Source organism: Pseudonaja textilis, chromosome 5 (assembly GCF_049901715.1).
Source record: "Pseudonaja textilis isolate UNSWEBS1 chromosome 5, rPseTex1.2, whole genome shotgun sequence".
NCBI lineage: Eukaryota > Metazoa > Chordata > Lepidosauria > Squamata > Elapidae > Pseudonaja > Pseudonaja textilis.
The window spans coordinates 16,379,249-16,400,638 of NC_141994.1; the positions used below are offsets into that span (position 1 = coordinate 16,379,249).

Consider the following 21,390-nt stretch of genomic DNA (forward strand, 5'->3'; position numbering starts at 1 on the left):
AGTTAAGATTGTGGTTGCAACTGAATAACTGAAATTTCTATCTTGTTTCCTACCCCGCTTTTGCTAGCTAGACTAGCCATGCAAACCAGCATTGAGGATTCTGCCTTAAATTGCTGCAGATGTAGTTAGATTTTTCCAGAGGGTAGAATTAATTCCTTGGATCACATGGGCATGGGAGAAAACAGGGTTTTTCTCCTTGTCTCTCTGTTTGCAAAGCTGGAAAGCTGACTTCCTTGGCGATCGAAGCTTTCCAAGTTTTGAGACATGGAAACCATGACATTAGAACAAATCTGAGCCAAATATAAAAATAAAAGACAAACCACAAAAACGTTTTACAGGCACAAACAAGTCATGACCAAACAGTTTCAGTGCCGTCTGAGAATATGAAATTTCACTGTTTTGTGTTTTAATTATTTAAAATAAAAAAATTCAGGTCTTCAATCTTTTTAATGGACTGACTTTGTATTGTGCCAAATATTTCAAATACAATTTGCCCCGCAATTCAAAAAGCAATTAGAAAAACACTGACTTCATTTATGAGTGAAAAAACCCACATGTTTTATTTATAAAGTACTGTGTTGTTTTTGGTGTTAGCATTCACATTTCGCAAAGAAATCTGTGTCCAAATATGACTGTGGAGAGTATAAAGTCATATACAGTATATACAATCCAATCTATGATGCACGCAATGCCTTTTCATATGGATATTTTTAGTACAACTGGAACAAAAGTGGGACACCCAATTTATCATCTGGGTTTGTGAGCTTTAAAACTGCCAAATATGAGCACAAGTATTGATTTCAAAATTGAAAATAATTCCAGAAATAGCTCTAATGCCAGACCTAGTCAGAGAAAGTGAGATAAGCTCTCTTCCCAAAATCCAAAATAATACAACCTCCACCAGAACAGTGTCAGCCTTGGGAGCCATATTAGCCTCAAAAGCTTCCATGCTGCCACTTTAATTGTTGTGCCTGGGAAATTGGGAGGGGACATTACTAGGGTGGATGTAGTTAGACATAATAGCATTCTTATTCTCAGTCAAGGTCATGTCATCCTGCACCTGGACAAGGAGTGGTTAGAGAATGTCTTCAGTTGGGACGGATGATGATTTGGGCCATGAGATGGACTGATGGATGTAGAGGATGGGTCTCTGATTTTCAATTACCAAGGGAAAACCCGGAAGCCTCAGATTCGGGTTTCCCCAGATGTGCCAAAATGACAACCCTAATAAAATGGAACTTTGAGAAAATGTCTGTCTCGGAGATTTTGGAGTTGGAGTTTGTTTTTTGGAACGCTGACAAACATTTTGTGTGCCTTTCTACCAGTCAGACAAATTTCTGCTATTAAAAATAGCTGTTAAAGACAATAATAATGGTCTTTTTGTCAAACGGGAAAATGTGTGAGCAAATAAAAGGGATACCCAGGGGATACCCAAAATCAGGAGTCATTGCAAAAACTGTCCGGTGCGAACTAGAACACTGTGCATTTCAAATCTACACACCTAAATTTTGATGCCATTACATGGAACACACCAGGGGTGAAATTCAAAAATTTTTCCCTACTGGTTTTGTGGGCGTGGCTTGGTGGGACTCAGTCTCTAAAAGGAAGAAGGCGGGTGGCCATGGGTGGGACCAACCGATTCAAATCATCCATACCACCTCTCCCGAGGTGGTGCAAGATGGTTGAACTTTACCCCTGGACCACACGTTTGTCATCACCAAAGGAAATGCACTGAAAGACTTTCATTTGCTACTGAACTCAATCTTCCCAGACATACAATTCACAATGGAGGAAGAAATGGCTGGACAGTTACCATTTTTAGATGTGCTTGTCAACAGGCAGAAAGATGGAAGCCTAGAAACCAGAGTTTATCATAAGGCCACCAACACTCCACACATTCTTAGTTTCAACAGTAACCATCTACTGTCACATAAAAAACAGCTGCATTAGAACACTATATAGCAGAATGAGAATTCCCAGTAGTGTAGTAAGCTAAACAACTGGAGAGAAGGTACCCACATGAACAATTCAAGCAGAAGACCCACAAGCATTTTATTACAAGATGCCTACACAAAAAGTAAAGGAGACAAAAGAAAAAAGAAGGTAAATGACCGACTATAGGGCACACCCTGCCATACATCAAAAACATTTCAGAAGCAGTAGAATGCAGCTTCCATGATCTTCAGGTGGGCATCACACACTGCCCAGAGGCTACCACATGAGGACAAATTATGCACTGTAAAGATTGTTTGGAGGTGGGAGATGCTTCCAATGTAATCTATCAGATCCTCTCATGGATTTCCCCTGTGACTAGGTAGGGCAAATGGAGAGGAAGCTAACCACCAGATTGCAAGAACACAAGCAAGCCGTCAGGTGAGGAGACGAGAACTCATTGGTAGCCTCACATTGCAATGAACAAGGACACACATTAAATTTCATAGCTAGTAAGATCGTTGGCCATGCAGGTACAAAAATAGCCAAGAAAACGATTGAAGCCTAAGAAATGGGTCTCTTCCCTAAGATGGGCTCCAGCATGAATGTGAAAGCTCAAAAGATTAAATCTCTGCTCCTGGTGACCAACCCCAATTTGATCGCACATCACTATCCTGGGACACATATAATTGCCTTCCTTTGTGACAATAATAATAATTCATTAATTAATTGTTACATTTCCTGTAAAGACAATGCACATTAGTGGGTCTTCATATTATCTTCTTTTGGGAAATTACCACCCAGTGTTGAAGTATTATATGTATTTCTTGTTATTATATACTGTTATTAATATTATTATTATTAATACTGTTATTATATGTATTTCTTCTTAGCCCAGTATTCAGGCAAGTTCCTTTATAAAGTACTAGCTCTATACCTATGTTTCACTACAAAACTATGTGGTCAGGCTTAGTTTTTGGGGAGGAAAATAAGCGGAAAAAATTGTGCCTTTGCCTACCAGCATCCATCGGTATTTAGCTGGCTAGCGTCCGGTCAGAGTGTGAGAGAGTTGGGGGCTGTTTGGAAACTTGAAGCAGTACTTGCTGTGTGAGCAAGGAGACAACAAGGAACCTGGGAATGGCTTAGCTCAACTGTTGTGTACTAAAGCTGGTTGCTACTGTGAAACTAAAACTGAAATTAAAGCTCCTCTCATCTGCTCGTGTTTTGCATTTGGAAGAAATTTCTTTTCAGGTGGGGAGGGGAAATAGAACTCCTTAGCATCAGAGCGTGTTAATAATAATATATGATATACTAATGGTCATTTCGAAAAATCCTTTCTTAGTGAGCACCTAGAAGCCAAGAGGAACATACGTGCCAAATTTCAAGTTTGTAGGCTTTACGGTTCTGGAGATTTTGTGATGATGCGTGAGTGGTATTTCGCTTTTATATAGAGAGAGATAATAAAAACCAAAATCACAGGTCACGATACAAAATGCAAGTTTAAGTAAGAACTTCAAAAACAAACGAATCAAAGCATCTACACTGAAGTTCCAACTACCTCAGCCACAAAATCTTATGTTAGCCCTGGTGATAACCCAAGGACCTCCAATGCACACAAAGGCACCCCAGGGCACCCAGATTTTCTGTTGCTTTCTTGGACTCTATCCATATCTGATCCAGCGCTATCTTGCAACTGAGTCAGTTGGCATTATGTAAGCCCAGGCACGCACAAGGCTGCCTGGGGAATGCTGCATGTGAAGTCCACACATCTGAAGCGGCCAAGGTTGAGAAACACTGTGCTACCGTATTATCTGCATAATACAGGAGTTATTGAGAGAAGGCAGTCAACAAACAAGCATCAGGAGAAAGAACAGCGGCCAGGTAAGGAAAATCATCCCACATCTATCACAAGTAGAGTTATAACTGGGCAACTCTACTAGTGAAAATTGCAGACTACCAATCACTGCTAGATCTTCACAGCTCTGACATTGATTCTGAACAAGAACACACACACACACACACACACATACACACACTCCATTTAAAACTAGCTGGCTGACGTTGCTTCCTCATACAGTTTTACCACTGCTCTGTTTTGTCCTAGAAATGATAATAATAATGACTCATATAAAACCTATATCAGTTGCCAGAAAATCAGGAATCCACGCAGACCCTTTGTCAAGACTACTAAAGCACGATTAAGCAAAAATAAAAAAAGCTACATGGTGTAGATTCATATTTCCTCTGTTATTCTAAAGAGTTGGAATAGGAAAATATTCTTCCCCATCTAATCTCTCCCAAGTAGAAAATTGAAAATATATTGGAAAGAATATGCAGCTCCATTTTCTAGGCTTGAATCAATCACAAGTTTTGGAGCATTCAGAGTAAACCGTTTTTGTCTATGAATGAAGATTTTTTTTTTTTTACAAAACATATATTTGAACAACTATATTTGTGAATATTATCTTTCTGTCTGTCTGTCTGTCAGTCTGTCTATCTAACTGTCTCTCTTTCCCTACCTACCTGAATTACATTTCATCTGTTTGTCCAGGAAAGTACCCAACATTTGTTTAGCAACACTTAAGAAAGCAAAACAGCATAAAACAGAAACAGAATATAACAAGTTAAACATATCAAACAAAAAGCAAATATAAAAAAATAAGTAGCCAATGTGAATACTAAAATATATAATGATGGTCTGTGTTTCCTTGAAAAGGAAGAGGCAGGAAAAGTAGAAGGCCAGAGAAACTTTTGAAAACTTCTTGTGAGAATCATGACTAACCCCAACACAGAGTATCAAAGAAGGATGCCCTTTACAAAAGCATTTTAAAAATATAAAAAAAACATAAATAATAGAATAGAATAGAATGGAATGGAATGGAATGGAATAGAATAGAATAGAATAGAATAGAATAGAATAGAATAGAATAGAATTCTTTATTGGCCAAGTGTGATTGGGCACGCAAGGCATTTGTCTTGGTGAAAACGTTCTCAGTGTACATAAAAGAAATACATTTATCAAGAGTCAAGAATCATAAGGTACAACACTTAATAATAGTCATAGGGTACAATAAGCAATCAAATCATACTAGGAAACAGTCATTAAAAATCATTAGGTTACAAGCAACAAGGTTACAATCATACAGTCATAAGTGGGAGGAGATGTGTGAAAGGAAGGATGGGAGGATTAATAGTAATAGTAATGCTGACTTAGTAAGTAGTTTGACAGTGTTGAGGGAATTATATAAAAAGTATAAAAAGAATTTTTGCCCTGGCAAAGATCAGATTCTTTGGAATTTCTGAACCTCATTTTATATACGTAGCCAGTATTTTTCTTCCTTTTTGATAGGCATATCTGTGTACATGTGTGGATGTGTGTGCCTGTGTACTTTTAGAATATCTCCTAATAAAGTAATCAAGTAGTAGTAATTAATTAGAATTGGTTGTAAACCTGACATGTTTGATGAGGCTTTCTCTATCTATGCTTCTTCCTATTTTGTAACACATCTGTCCATAACAAAAGGGTCAAGAAGGACATTCTTTCCCACCTTAACAACTAGAAAGGAAACCTCCACTTGGAGGTTTCAAAAAAACCAACCCCAGGAGTCCTCCCGAAAATGGTACCTGAGGTGATTTTTTTTCTCCTACCAACAAACAGCTGATTTTGTCACCAAGGCCAGTTCTTTGGCAGTTTGCTCCCTAGATTTGAATGGCAACAACTAGGAATGACCCAAAATGATCATTGGATTACTCTGCACTTGCCTGGGAAGAAAAATCTTGACAGTTTTAATTCTTGCTAAGAGTAATCGGAGCTTTGGGTCTCCATTTTTTCCTGTCTATGTTTTGTTTAGAGGCACACCTTGGTTTTAACATCACCTTTTAAATTTTTATTTTATTTTTTTGTTTATGTCTTTAACTATCAGTCATCTGGTTGAATTCTGGCTTATTTTATACCCTTGCTAGATTATAAATGTGAATTGTTACCTCTTTTTACCAGTTTATGTTGGAGTAGCTTTTGCTGCATGGAAGTCGATGGTGTAAAAATTTTCCCTTTGCCGATGAAAGTGATCTGATCTGATTTACATTCATATCAGATTTCTACTGCAAGGATTTTGTATTTTACTAGTTATTAAGGTTGCTTTGTTTTGCTTTTGTGTAACAGCGATCAAATTATGTTTAAAGTCAGCTCGGGGTTTCGTTGCAACCCAGAGCTATATTTATACATGTTATACTTTGGATAACAACATAATTACTATAGCCACCTTCCGGCTGCCGTCGCTGTCTAACATCCGACATCCTTAAATTAAAGAAACATGGTAACTGCACCTTTCCTCTGCTCGATGAGTTCATGTACCCCCATTTGCCACCCCTTGACATCCAGCCATGAATCATTATTATTGCACCACTCCTTGTCAGGAAGCCGATGTCAGTTATTTGAAGAATATTCATCATAACGTCCACGTGGTAACACAAGGCAAGTAAAAGACTATGGTCGTATCACACCCTGGCTGTCTTGGCTCCAGTCCGTTCTTTATTGGAGTCGTGACAGAAGATTCTTTGAATAACAAAGTCTGTGGAGATACTTACAACTGAGATCTATGATTTTGGGAAATAAAATGCAATTTTGTGGAAAGATCCTAGTTAAAATTCTAAGGAATATTTTCATTAAGAAACAATTGAGGATATTTGATCCTGGATGGATCAGAGATAATGACTGCAGTGGGTTATGCTAGATTAGAAGCCATTGTGTGAATATATTTAAATGTGTGAAAATAAATTTACATAATGCCCTTTCAAAAGATTACCCCCATTTCTGACACCAAACTATTTAATTAGACATTAATATATTAATGTCTAATTAAATAGGTTGGTGTCAGAAATGGGGGTAATCTTTTGAAAGGGCATTTAAATTTATTCCTGTTCTATCAAGTAGGAGTTTCACAAGAGGGTATCAAAAAGCCAAGATGGCAGCTATGATCATACAATTGAAGGCTCATCTATCTTTTTACATGTGTGAATACATATAATATTCATTAAGTATCTTCTCAGCAGGAAATTTTAGGCCATGTAAATTATCTGAACAAATCTGTTTGATCTATAGTCCTGTCTACATATTGCTTATATTTTGTATTTTTTTTTCATATACACTTTAAAACAATACACAAAGTGAATGAAATTGACATCACCTGTTGGTATTTTTGGTAGATGTATTTAAAACAAACAGAATTAGCAAGTACTAACCCATTGGATAAAATGACTCTCGAAAAGAGCTTGGCTCTCTAAAGCAGTGGTCCCCAACCTTTTTTGTGCCACGGCCCGGTACCGGCATCACAAAATGATCTGCGGCCCGGTACCGGCATCAGCACGCATGACAAGGCAAGGCGAGCCGAGCGACCGGCCAGCCAGCCCTCCCCCGCTTCTCCCTGCCACCTTCAACTCCTCCCTTGTACCTTTGTCGATGGGCTTCGCTTCAGGACGGCTTCAGGACGGTCGCTCGGCTCGCCTTGCCTTGGGTGCTGAAAGAATCCTCGCACCTTAGTTTCATTCGAAGCCCCCCCCCTTTGATGAAACTAAGGCGCGAGGATTCCTTCAGGACCCAAACGCCGCTTTCCAACCGGAAAAGCTCACCCGGAAGCACTTTCTCGTCAAACAAGATGGTGGCACCCAGCAAACCAGCGGCCCGGTAGGAAATGTTCCACGGACCGGGACCGGTCCGCGGCCCGGTGGTTGGGGACCCCCGCTCTAAAGGATAGCAAAAATGTATGTGCAAAAAATTTCAATTCTTAAATTAAACATTTAAGAATCCCAAGGGCCCTCCTGGCCCTATGATTCTATGTCTATGTCTAAATCCTCACATGAGAAGGTTTTCTGATTTGGATAATAAACAAATGAAAACAGAGGACTTGGAAAGTTGACTAGAGGGACGCAGAGAGAAAAAAGATAACAGCATATAACAAATTTCAATTTAGTTTGTGTTCCTGTGTACAAAGTGGTTTTTTTTAATCCTTTATGCCTAAAATAAATAGAAACTAGCTATTGTTCCACAAAAACTTTACTTCAATCTCTTTTCGAGAACATTCTCAATTCACATGCAATGCTGAGTAGACTTCCAGAATATTCTGAAACTGTGGGAACTTTCCTGAATTTTTTAGAATGGGCCATAATTTTCTAGAACTTTCTGGAATCTTTTGGAACTTTCTAGCATTTTCTGGGATTATCCAGTAATATCCATAAAAGTATAGGTGCCTTAAACCAACATTCTGTTGTCAAATTGCTGAGTAAGAGAATAGTGAATAACAATATTTGATTCAGATGGCATCCAGTAGATGTATTTTGCACCCAGATGCATTTTGCTACGTGTGGACAATTTATCAAGACAAGAGCGAAAAAGTACTCTGTGAAAGTGTCTGTTAAGATGTGAAAGGTCTACAAAGTGCATTTTGGCATGTCTGCCTGGGATCAAGACAAGCCCTGGACACTCACTTCACATGCGAACACAAAACTCTTGAAGGTAAAGTGAACAATTGCTGTTTGCTAGATGGAATTTCAGTGATTTATCACAGTTTAAAAGAATTGCAATTAAGAAAGTTTTCACTGTTTTCAGTATTCTAGGAAAATACAGACTACAATATATATATTTATGCTCTATGGTAATATATTGTACAATATTAGATAATGTATGAAATAACATTTTTTAAATTTATATAATTCTGTTATGTTTATAGGTTGGTACAGGGAAGAAAAGAGCCATGAAGTTTGCTATCCCAAGAATTTGGTGGGAACCGACTGACCACTCAATCAACTGCTACTTCTGCATGCTGGACCCTTCCAAACATTGAACTGGCAAGAGTGTGCCTCCCATCATGTATCCAGACATTCCTTCATCTATCGCCCTGGTACCACACTGCCCTGAGCTCCCTGTTCCCACCTCTCTGGAGAGGGATCCACAACCATTTTGTGAGCCAACTTGCTGCAGGACAATTCACCACAGCCAATTTGCTGCAATAAAGAATTTGTCTTATTTCATCATGCTGCAAACTCATTATTTGTGAATGTTCGTCCTTAGTGCTCTTTCAGTTTGGTTGTTTGCTTGCTGATGTTTCTTTAACCAACTAGGTAACATCATCAGTGCTGCGTGTGGGGTTTGTTCCTGTTTATATGCAATAGCCTGCCTCCTAGAGCTGGTGGGGATGTGATTTTCTCCTTGGTAGTTCCTTGATTAGTCTGCTTGATTGTTTGTCTGGTGTTAATCCCTGCTTATCTGGGTGTTGCTACTGAAGAGCATATGTTCTGGCCATTTTGTTTCCAAGTTAAACTTAAGTTTATAGTCAGCAAGATATAGTGATCAGGGATTTTGCTAAACAAAATATGCATGTCTTCTGTAGAAGTAAAGCCTTATAAATAATTTTGAGCTCTCAATGAAAAGATTAAAAAAAAACAAATCACCTCACATGGTTAATTTAAGAATAGGAAGCAAAGAATAAGAGAAAAATACAAACCTACAGTGAAGGAGTGTAAGAAACCTGGTTCCCTGGACATATGTTTAGGGACCAGGGCTTTTAACTTGTTCATATGTGCTCAGAGGTTATAAAAATTCAGTGGTATAGTATGCAAATTTACTAGAGAAACCAGCATTATTTTATCCTTGCACAATATATATACTTCACTTTGCCCCAAATTGAGGAAAACTGTCAGTTCCAAAATGCGAATAAGCAAATAAAACATAAAGTAAATGAAATTATTTAAAAAGAGCTCACAAAGTTTGGTAGCATCTTTTCTAACCCACTTTATTACATTTTTAATATAATTAATTATTTCTTGTTTACAGGTGGGGTCCTTGGATTACAATCAAATGGTTCACAGAGTTCAGAGCAACTAAGGACCTGGAGACGAAAACATATGAAGAATGGTTGCAGGAATTGGGCATGGCCAGTCTAGAGAAAAGAAGGACTAGGGATGACATGAGAGCAATAATCCAGTATTTGAGGGGCTGCTAGAAAGAAGAGGGAGTCAAATTATTCTCCAAAGCACCAGAGGGCAGGACAAGAAACAGTGGTTGGAAGCTAATCAAAGAGAGAAACCATCTGGAATTAAGGAGAAACTTCTGAACAGTGAGGATAATTAATCAGTGTGGCAGCTTGCCTTCAGAAGTTGTGGGTGTTTCATCACTGGAGGTTTTTAATAAAAGTTTGGATAGCTACCTGTCTGAAATGATATAGGGTCTCCTAATTGAGCAGGGGGTTGGGCTAGAAGACCTCCAAGGTCCCTTCCAGCTCTAATCTGATTGAAGAGTTATGACAGCACTGAACGAGGGGGACATAAGTCCAGTTCACAGCATCCCTGCAATCCACATGATCGCAATTCAGGCACTTGACACCTTACAATGGTTGTAGTATCCCGTAATATACAGGATTACAATGGTTGTAGTATCTCATAGATACATGACCCTCTTTTGCAACATTCCCTGCCAGTTTCCCCCAAGCAAATCAATGGGAAGGAGTCAACTCCGGCTGCCTTGTTTTGCCAACCTGCCCCACTGCATCCACACACAGCCTGTGCTCCATAGCACCTCCTATTGGCAACTCTCACCCACCAGTCTGCTTGGCTGGGACCCCCACCTCTTCCCACTTAGCAACATGCATGGTCCTGGGGTTATGACAATAACTGGAACTGCTGGGGTTGATGTTGCTAATTGATGCAGGCACGTGATGTTGGCCTTTATGCCCGCCTCACTTAGCAATTGCAACCCAAGGAATACTTATAATTTTATTTAAAAAGTATAGGCTTTCATGAGTCGCCTCTTCTGATTTTTGGCTACCACAAACTAACATGGCTCTTCTACAATGTCTGCGGAATCTTTGCTATCACAGAGAGACCAAAAGGGAACCAGGAAAAACAGATACTTCCATTGGCAGCCCATTCTAAATACAGTTTCAAAACAGAGCAAGACATGTTTAGAAAAGGTACCTAATCCCCAGGCTTCTTTCCCTTTCGCTATTTTGAGGTTCAAATGCCCCCAGACACAACCCAAAATATGGCATAGAGAGAGAGCCACAGCAGGCACCCAGGAAGTCATGCGTAAATAATCTCTAAATTTACCTTTCTGCATTAAAGCAAGCTCAGTTTTCAAGAAGTAGCTCATCAACAGTAGAGTTTGAGTACTCAATAACGATCAGGAGCAATAGGACACTCTTCCTAATAAACTGCCACAAACTGAGATTAAACAGAGGTTAGCTGGCTTCAGCCAGCATCATTTCAGAGGAGATATATAGGCCGAAATAGAAGAGCCACTAATCTTACCTTCACACTGTTTTCCTTCTCCCTTATAACCTGGCTTGCAAATGCATTTGAAAGATTTAGGTGTGTTCTGACAAATTGCATCAATGTGGCAGTCATCTGTCCCTTCTGTACATTCATCAGCATCTGTGCAACAAAACATTTTTTTTAAAGAAAGTACAACATAGCAAGTGATTTTATGACAACCTTGAGTAGAACTAGTGAAACCACTCAACTGAGCAAGGATCAGCCCAGGCAAAAGCAAATCTAACCTAATCATTGCAGTGGATCTTGAACCACAGTGGCTCAGTGGTTAGAGTGCAGTATTGCAGGCTACTTCTGCTGACTGCCAGCTGCCTGCAATTTGGCAGTTCAAATCTCACCAGGCTCAAGGTTGACTCAGCCTTCCATTCTTCCGAAGTCGGTAAAATGAGGACCCAAATTGTTGGGGGCAATAGGCCGACTGTAAACTACATAGAGAGGGCTGTAAAGCACTGTGAAGCGGTATACAAGTCTTAAGTGCTATTGCTATTTTCCATAGCTAGACACAAAACTCCTTGATTTAGGAAAGACATCCCAAATACATTCCTCAACTGGACATCTCAATCCAGCTCCCAGAGCTATACAGACAAACTGAAACAAAAGTGTGGTAAAAAAAAAAAGTCCAAATGATGGCACAATGCAACCCAACACACACACACAAAAGATGATCACACTGTCATCACCACTTGTGGCTACCCCAAAGAGAAGACTGCCCAGTTTTCTAGCAATCATTATTTAACTTCCAAGATGTTACTTCACAGCCTAACCTACAGCCTTTGGGTATCTTGGAGCAGGGGTTGCCAACCCCCAGTCTGTGGACTGGCACTGGTCCACGGCATCAGAAACCGGGCCGCGCAAACAAGCAAAGCCCCATTCGTGGGATGCAGGCATGTGAAACCACGGCCCCTGAGGTCTGTGGAAAAATCTCTCTCCACGGACCCAGTTCTCTGGTGCCCAAAAGGTTGAGGGTCACTGTCTTAGAGGTTTCCCATGATCAATCATGCCCAACTCTACTTAGTTTGTTCAATATCAGCTAGCGCTTCATCGTATAAATTTTGCCCTTTGTTCCCAATCAAGAGAAACTGAAATCTTCTGCCTTTTAATAGTTTGGCCTTTAGAAATGATGCTAAGAATGAGATAATTATGAGCCACGGTGGCACAGTGGTTGAAATGCAGTACTGCAGGCTATTTCTGCTGCCTGTCAGCTGCCTGCAATTTGGCAGTTCGAATCTCACCAGGCTAAAGGTTGACTCAGCTTTCTGTCCTTCCAAGCTGAGTAAAATGAGGACCCAAATTGTTGGGGGCAATTATGCTGACTCTGTAAACACTTAGAGAGAGCTGTAAAGCACTATAAAGCAGTATATAAGTCTAAGTGCTATTGCTATTTCTCAAACAATATATTCTGAGAGAAGCAAATGCAGGAAGCACCATTTAATGTAATTCTCTTTCAGCAAATTTTACATTTGAAGGTAAGTGTCCAATCACAAGAGGGCCAGTGGGGTGTAGTGATTCAAGTGCTGGACTATGAGTGGGGAAACCCAGGTTAAAATCCTACCTTCGACACAGAAACACCTGGGGGACTTTGGGCCACTCTCTCTGATGCCAGCTGACCCACCAAGAAAATTGCAGTTTCTGGAGCTGGAAATAAATAAGACTGATTGTGCAAAGTGGTGTTCAATGATCCAAAAAGCGGATCCTGCACCTGCAGGAATACACTATAAAGAAGAAGTCCTGGAATTCTACAGGTATAATGACTTTACCTTTTCTTATAAGAGGTAGCAGCAATATATACAGATATATATTGATAGTACTGTATGAAAGTCACTTTTAATAGCTTCAAGCTGTGTGCATTAGTGCCCTCCAAAGAGACATGGTTCTTAACCTAGGTGGCAATGCACAGCAGACATACTTGTGATTGCATGAAAATCCTATTTTCTAGCCATATGGTCAAAAGAGTCTGTAAAAGGAACCTGTGGTGTTCATCTTCCCTGGGTTTCCTAAATGGATGCAGATTTAAGGAGCGGAGATCATTCAGCTGAATTGCCAGGGGTTACATAAGACCAGATTTCTGCAGAGCGACAATCACAGCAACTCTGGGATCTGCAAGCAATAACCAGAGCATAAATAAATAAATTAACCTGGTTCTTTCGCTACAGGGATTGCAGTTAAAGAACAATGCTGCTTTTCTGCTACTTGTCACATTTTAGGCAGTTTTATGCACTTTTTTTATTCCTTTCTGCTGCTGCTGTTGTTGGAAGGTATTTCTCCTAATAAGACCTACTTTTCTAAGAGGGTTGTTTGAGCTTCTTGCTCTTTATTATTCATTCCCAAAGCAGACAGCATGCTAATGTGATTCTCCTACATTCCTTGCCCTTCCTATTGTGTAAAGTTCCTTTTAATTACAAAAAAAAACTAACTTAGCTTTAAGTGGAGCTTATACTTCTGAAATCACAGTTAGACTCAAGACAGACTCTGGTGGATTTTACCTTCAACGACCCCAGATCTCATTTTAGGACAAGAGTTCAAAAGATGCACTCAAAATTCCAAAGGCGTCAAATTTCCTGAAAGGGAGATGTTTCCTGGCCGGACAGAAAGTCAAGATGGAAGTAGTGAGGGAAGCCAAACCTCTGCTCCTGTTTTACAGGCAACACTGACCTTGTGGGGCTCTGACTTGAAGGCAAATTAACCTTAACCCACCAAGAAAGATGTGGCAGAAAAAGACCTCCTCTTCCGTATTCTTAGCAAATCTAAACTTACATCACATAGTGGAAAAATCTCATTGGGTCTGTTGGGTCTGTTATCATACATGATATTTCTGTTCTATCTCTTTTGTCCATAGACAATATCATTTCTAAAAGAACTACAAGTCTTTTCCAAAGAATTGTGATATCTTTCACAATTAAACTCTGTGCTGGTAAAACTGATAACTTTAAAAGAACAATGGGAAATGCTGGTATTGTTATATTAAAGACTAGTATGAAGAATACAGAAGTGATGCCCAGAATAAACTAACACACATAGACCCATGCTGGAAGAATGCCATAATAATGCAATTTCAGCTTATTATGTTCTGCAAACTCAGCAACAGTTACTGAGGCTTGAAACCACAGTTATTACATAAATGTAATAACTTTGCTTGTGCAAACCCACCCAGTGTTCATGAAAAAGGTACTAACCAAATCATGGTTAAGTGCGATTTGTGAGCTCAGTCACTGAATCAGCTCTTTCTCTAAACAACTATCAATCAATCAAAATAGAATTGGAAGGCACCTTGGAGCTCATCTAGTCCAACCCCTTGCTCAAGCAGTAGACTCTATACCATTTCAGAGAAGTGGCTGTCCAGTTTTTTCTTAACAAACTCCAGTGATGAAGCACCCACAACTTCTGAAGGGAAGCTGCTCCCCTGGTTAATTGTCCTCACTTTTAAGAAGTTTCTCCTTAATTTCAGGTTGCTTCTCTCTTTGAGTAGTTTCCATCCATTGTTTCTTGGCCTGCCCTTAGTTACTAAAATAACTAAAATGTTATCTTACTGGCCCTGGAATTGTTGATGGACTTTCGCAGCCCTTCTATTTGAGGTTCTTTAAGTTTAAATGTTAGGGTTAGGGTGATCCTTGAATCTTCTTTCTATCTTTAATCAGAGAAACTTATTTCCCCCCTTGTTTTTATGGATACTGAGAAATGTTTGATTTATGGCTTCCATACAATCTTTGGGCTTTTTTTAATTGTCAAGTAATAATGTATTAGGTCAGGCTTATCTTCTGAAGCTATACTAGAGAATTTATTTATTTGCTTGTCTAATTTTTTGTTTATTTATATTGAATTTAGTGATCACCATCTCTTTCACGCGAGATAAAAGAGATTCCTCTAAAATCTCTTCATTGCTTCATCCTTCCAATGTTATCTTCCCCCACCCCACAAAGTATTTCAAGATGACAGCTTTTAAACATTAGGCTACCAAATCATCTTGCTTCGCGTTATGATCCATCATTCTGCCAGATTGAAAGGAATGAAGTACCCTAACTAAACAATATTAGTTATGTTGTTGGTTTGAGCTCTGAGCTTGGCAATTGGGTTGCAAACATTTCGTCCCCATTCAAGGAAACATCTTCAGTGCACTTTGGATTGTGCTTGTCTGCAGGAGCACTGGCCTTTAAATACCCTTCTTGAGTCCTGGTCTGACTTTGGGTTGTGTGATTGGCTGGCTGTAGTTGCTGAATCATAGACCTTGGTTTTAAGTACCATCTGTGTGATGTAAATGAGTGCTGGTGGTGTTGTTAGGATGTCTTCTGATAATGTCATCAGACTAGGACTCAGAAAGATATTTAAAGGCCAGTGCTCCCTCCAGACATGCACAATCCAAAGTGCACTGAAAATGACTCCTCAAACGGGGATGAAACATTTGCAACCAAATCACCAAGCTTGGAGCTCAAACCAACAACATAGCTACCAAGCGGAGCTACTAATATTCAAAGACATGTAAATAATGTTAGCTCTGGTACGACTGAAATGACAAATGTTGTCATTTTGTTGACATCATGCAGTTATGCAAGACTTTGTATTTTATTCCAAAACCCTGAGTTTCCCAAGCCAACAGCTGTTGAAGAGAGCCATGTGCTTTCAGGAAAAATACAGCAATTTTAAAGAAATGCAGACAAGGGCTGCATCTACATGTCTACATACTGTAAAGTATGTCATTTTAATATAATTCAAAGCACTACATATCTCTATAGTATATTGTGTGTGTTTTTGGGGACTAGAAAATGTTTTAAAAATCAAGGAAGTCAAATTAACCTTTTAATAATTTCATGGACATATCTGCATAGTTTTCTTAGCAAAATATCTCAACACTAAAAAGCACTATTACTTGTTAAACTAAACCTTCTGAATATTTTTCACCATTAGGTGTTAAAAACAGATGGATAATTTTACATTAACCTTACATTAGCCCTTACTTTCAACAGGAAAAATGATTGCTCTTGTGGGGAAAAAAAACCACTTTATTTTAAAAAGCCCATATTGTGTAGAAAAAATAATGAAGGTCAACATATTCAATACCCAATAAAGAACTAAAAGAAAAGTCATCAATTTTCTTTTTGGGTTAGTAACATTGATTTTTGTAAAAGAAAAAACAAGCTTGTTCAGAGAAAGCCAATCACTGCTAGAAGCATCTGGTCTTCTGGAATAACATTTTCCATGGGAATCAGTTTGGTGTTTAGGGAAGAAAGTGGCAAACATCTATTGATTGTGGCCAAAATGTCAATCGCCTAATTTTGCCTCCCAGCCAGAAGAGCCTTAAGCCGTTTTGTTCTAAAACTTAATACCAGCAGCCCATCTGGGACTCATAGAAACCATGAATAATAATACATCTAGTAATTGGCTAACAAAAAGTAGGACTTTGATTAATGCTATTTATGGACTTGACAAGAGGAGGAAAAGGGAAGGGGATGCACCACACCTGCAGCACCCTTGGGTAGATTTATTTTATGCCACTTAAATGTAAAGACCTCAAGAAAATATGCCGCAGAATGAAAACTACTTTGATTGTTAGCTTGAAAGCCTCACACTCGTTATTTCAGAAATGCCCCAGTGAAAACACAAGGCTCCTTCAAGCATCAAGGAAGAGAGGGGGAACAGCTGTGAAGAGGCAGCAATAATAATCAGATATTGTTGCTGCAACTCAGAGAATTTTGCAGAGAGAAAGATATGAGGTACAGGGAGGAGGGGAAGAATTATTTCAGTAAACTATCTTGAGAACCTTAGATTATTAGCACAGACATATAAAGAGACAATACTTTGCTTTGCCCAATTTGTTGGGAGAATAGAGTTTGTCCTCTTCTATCAAAATATTTGTGTGTGGGGATGTGGAATAGCACTATCTCTTCTTTTATTTATTTTACTTGTTTCCACAAAGAGAAATAAATTTGCTTGGGGATTTGAAGGTGGGGGAAAGAGGGAGGGGGAGAGGTCACTTTCTCGTCAGTTCTCAGGTAGGAGATCCACAGTAAGTTTTTTTTTTTTGTCTCAACTGCCTAAATTTCATACTTTCGACTCAAAAAGGCCTCTGTTCCCATCACAAATAGCGGAAGTGACAGCTGGACCCAAGGATGAAAATACTCAAGATGGTGGCTGCAACAGTGCCATTGAAGCTTTGCCCATTTTGTGCCTGTGGAGATTTTATCATACCACCATCTTGATTTACCCCTTTTTCTGCACACATTTGAGGAAACCTTCCTTAATGGACCATTTCACAACAACCAAAGGATATCTGCATGTGACATGTGGAAATGCCCAGAGTCAGCTGGAACATGCCAAAACATTCTACTCATTTCTAGGAAAGTTACCTACTTTTCTTTAGAATAAGAGACAAATACATTTTTGTTGATTTTTGCCAATCTTCTGATAGCTGAGATACTTGGTGAATCTCCCCAAAGTAAATTCAAAAGCACATTATAGTACCATATCTTGAAAAAGTTTACTATTCAGAACATGGATGAATGAGAATTATTTAAAAGATGGAGTAGTCCTATCTTGGTTAAGCTATCTTGGAAGTCAGATAATTGAAGTTTTCTCACTTTTGGTGCAGAAAAAGGGGTAAATTTGTCCTCTTCAGCAGGGACTAATTGAACAAAAGTCAAGTCCAGCCCCAGGGATATAATTCACTAGAAAGACTTGAGGTAATGGTGGCTTGTCTTTTCAAATCATTTCTACATCAAAATCACTGGATTAAAACCTCACATGCGTAAACAGATCTCTCAATATTTTGCTTGGAAAAGGGCGGGCATTTCCTCCCCAGCCCAAACCCAGATACAGACTGAACAAACTACCAGCATCTTCCAAAACAAGAAGGCTGGGAATCAAGTCTATCATTACTATCACTTCTCACATCCCCTTTAACAGTTACAACTGCCAGACTCAAAATCAAAGAGGTAACTTATATATCTTAAGCATACAATATTTTAAAAGTAAAGCTGAAATCCTGTGAAAGTTGGATTAAAAGGGGGAAATTGGCTGGGAAACCAGAACATAAATGGAAGTTAACACACTCTGTAATTAATGGCTTGTATTGATGCAGGCAGGGTAGCTCCTGTACTTTTCTGTCTAGATAGGTTGCCCTAAACACTATTTCATCCTAAGGGTCGCCTTTTTCTCTTTTTGAAGGTGTCTAAAAAATGAAAATTTTCAGGCTTTTCAGGGACAGAGATCCCAAACCCACAAAATAATAATAATATAACAATAATGAGAAGGGGAAGGTAATAATAATAATGCCCTAGGTCCTTGGTTAGGACTCAAGCTGTTGAAAGGCTGTGAATCTCACTAAATATTTAATGATGATGATGATGATGATGGTGATAATAAATAGCAGCAGCAGTAGTAATAGCAATAGTAAAAGTAATAGTAGTAATAACAAGAAGACTGGAAAGGCTCGACCTAACTTTTTCAGCTTTGCCTTGCACCCTCCTTCCCCCGGAAAACTAAGCCCCTTTCGTCCTTTGGTGGCATCCAGAGAGACAGAGAGACAGCCGGGATCAGGAAAGGCAAGCCCCAGACTCCCAGGACAAGCCAGGGCTGGTGCTCGGGAGGGAAGAAGGGGAGAGAAGGAAAGCGAGCTCCGGACAGCCCCGTGGGCTCGCTTGCTTTTTACCTGGCACCCCGTTGCCGCCGGCAAACCTGTCAAGGTGGAGGATCGCCAGAGCCAAACACAAGCAAAGCCGCGCAAAGTCCCCAGTCCCCATGCTCCGGATCGGATTCCGCGCAACCTTGCGGGCTCTTTTTTTTTTTTTTTTGCTGCTTCGCTTAAAGGGGAGACGCGCTCCGGGCTGGCAGAGGGCAGCCACAGACAACTGACGCGCTGACAGCATCCCGCTGATTCGCAGATGGGACAGCCCGGTGGGCGGGACCGGAGGGGCGGAATGCCAATCGCTCCTCTCAGGAGGAGAGGGGGAGGGGGAGGGGGAGGGGCGGCCGGCCGCTGTCTGGGTCTCCTCTCTCTCGGTTCGGAGGCCCGAGGACGCGACGGGACGGGATGTTGCGCGCACCCGGGAAAAGCGGGGGGGGGGAGGAGAAAAAAAGAGAGAAGGGAGACCTGCAAACTTTGAGAACTTTAGTCGCATATGGATGCACCCCACTGTTTGGAGTGGTGGGGTTTGAGGGGAGGGGAGGGATGCAAATCCTTTGCATGCCACAGACTGAGGGGCAAACAATTAGCTCTTCCTCCCGGGCTTAATCGTTAGGTTAGGAGGAAGGTGTCCCGTTCCTCTCCCCGCACTCACGTTTAAGAGAAATAATGCCATTCCCCCCCACCCCCCAAGAAAGGGGAGAGGGGAGAAGTTCTGAATGCAGCATGAGGCTTCCCTGCAAGACATGCTCAGGGAGGACTAGCCTCAGGCAAGGTCCCTTACTTTCGGTTGTTATTCTGGTTGCAAGGGATTTGGGGGGAATTTTGGGGGGAAGAGGTCATAAAAGTCAACATGGCGGCTGTGACCATGCAGTTGGAACTGTACACACACGCACACCCGTTCGGAGATGGTGAGGTATTTCTCTCTCTCTCTCTCTCTCCTCCCTGGACAACCCAAACGAGCGCATAATAAGAGTAAGCCAATTCCTGGGTTGTGAGAATTACCCATTCCTGCCAACCGAGGTTTGCCCAAGTCTTGTTCAGTATTTATTTATTTATTTAGTCAAATATGCCTTAGATAACAGGTATAAGAATAAACATGATTATTAATACAAGAAATGGATATGAATAAAAAGGGTACATTAGGACAGGGATGGTAGGCACGTTGGTGCCCTTACCGACCTCTTAGGAATGGGGTGAGGTCAACAGTAGACAGTCTGAGGTTAAAGGGTTTGCGGGTTTGGGGAAGAAACCACAGTCAGGTAGTGTATTCCAGGCATTGACAACACTGTTGCGGAAGTATACAGTATAGTATACTATAAATATAGGTATGTGCATATATAGTATAATATACGGTATAGCCCTTTTTTGTGTGTGTGTGATTTTTGACATCAAGAAGAGATGCTTTTCCTGACACAGAAAACACACACACACACACACACCAAAGACGGGTGTAGCTGAAGGACCATAAGTAGCAAAAGTGGGCACCCCTTATGTGGGAAAGGTTTTGGGGGATTGTAGAAAGTCTTCTGGAAGGGCAAGAGCATTTTTAATAACCAAACAAACTGAGCTCCCATCCTCTCCCAACTCCAGAGGTGCCTGCCTGCCTTGTTCTTTTGAAGCGGATTCCCACAATCGGACCGTGTTCATTCCCCTTGGTTTTTGTAGGCTAAATGTCACATCAAGGACTTTTATTCAGATCCAGTTGGTCTCTTTCTACAGGATTTAGAGTGGGACCACTCCTATTTTCAGGGGCTCTTCAACTTCTGTTCCCCCCCCCCCTCTTAAGTTTCAGTGAAAGCCTGTTTTGTAAAATAAACTAAAATAAATGCTCCTCTCAGGCTACAGGCTAAAGGCAGAGGGGCTTTGAAGCCGCACAGTCCAGAAACTCAACAGCAAATCTCCTTGACAACACTAAGAGGGATTCCCCTTCCCCCCTCATGGAGCAGACTAAAAGAAAACTTTTTCTATTCTTTTTTTTTTTTGCTTTGCCTTCAGGCTCATCTAAGCTGGAGCTGCTGCCTTTTCCACTTGCTTTGGGTCATTACCATTAATACCAGCCACTAGATTTCCATAACATTTGGAGAGAGCTAAAAGGAGGGGGGGGCATATTTTAAATTTCCTTCCGTGTTAACAAGCTATTCTTATTAATTTTAATGAGGCTATACCAAATTGCCAAGTTTCATTGATCAATAAAATAATTCTGTGTCAAGTAAAGGAGAAAGAGATTTCAAACACAAGCACCTATCTTTTAAATAGCCCTGGGTCCAAATGCTATCAAAATGGGCAGGCATTTTGTTGCTTTTCATTCTTTTCCCCCTTTTTGGCACTTTCTATACTGGAATGTGTACCTACATTATTTTTAGAAATATGCTGGGAATTTTTTTTTAAAAAAAGAAGCTGGGATAGGCAAAATAGAATAAAATGACCTGATACATGGATGCCTTGAAAAAAATGTTTTAAGAGTACTTGTATTAAATTGACAGTTTCGAAGTAAATTGAATATGTTAGAGACGTATATACTG

General features: G+C 40.1%; 1 protein-coding gene across 5 annotated transcripts in view; it reads right to left on the reverse strand.

Moving 5' to 3' along the window:
- Positions 1–19,095, reverse strand: part of SCUBE1 (signal peptide, CUB domain and EGF like domain containing 1) — a 200,665-nt gene extending 181,570 nt beyond the window's left edge. For 3 of the 5 annotated variants that reach the window (XR_015743772.1, XR_015743771.1, XM_087934177.1), the window contains exons 1-2: positions 18,893–19,092; positions 11,233–11,355 (exon numbers count right to left, since the gene is read on the reverse strand). Coding sequence is in view for 3 of the 5 variants with exons in the window: in XM_087934177.1 (XP_087790303.1) it covers positions 11,233–11,355; positions 18,893–18,983 (214 nt within the window). In the remaining 2 variants the exon portion in view is untranslated. Of the gene's footprint in view, positions 1–11,232; positions 11,356–18,892 lie in introns of all 5 variants that reach the window. The other 2 variants (XM_026702705.2, XM_087934178.1) reach the window with 2 other exon arrangements.
- Positions 19,096–21,390: the final 2,295 nt, after the last annotated feature.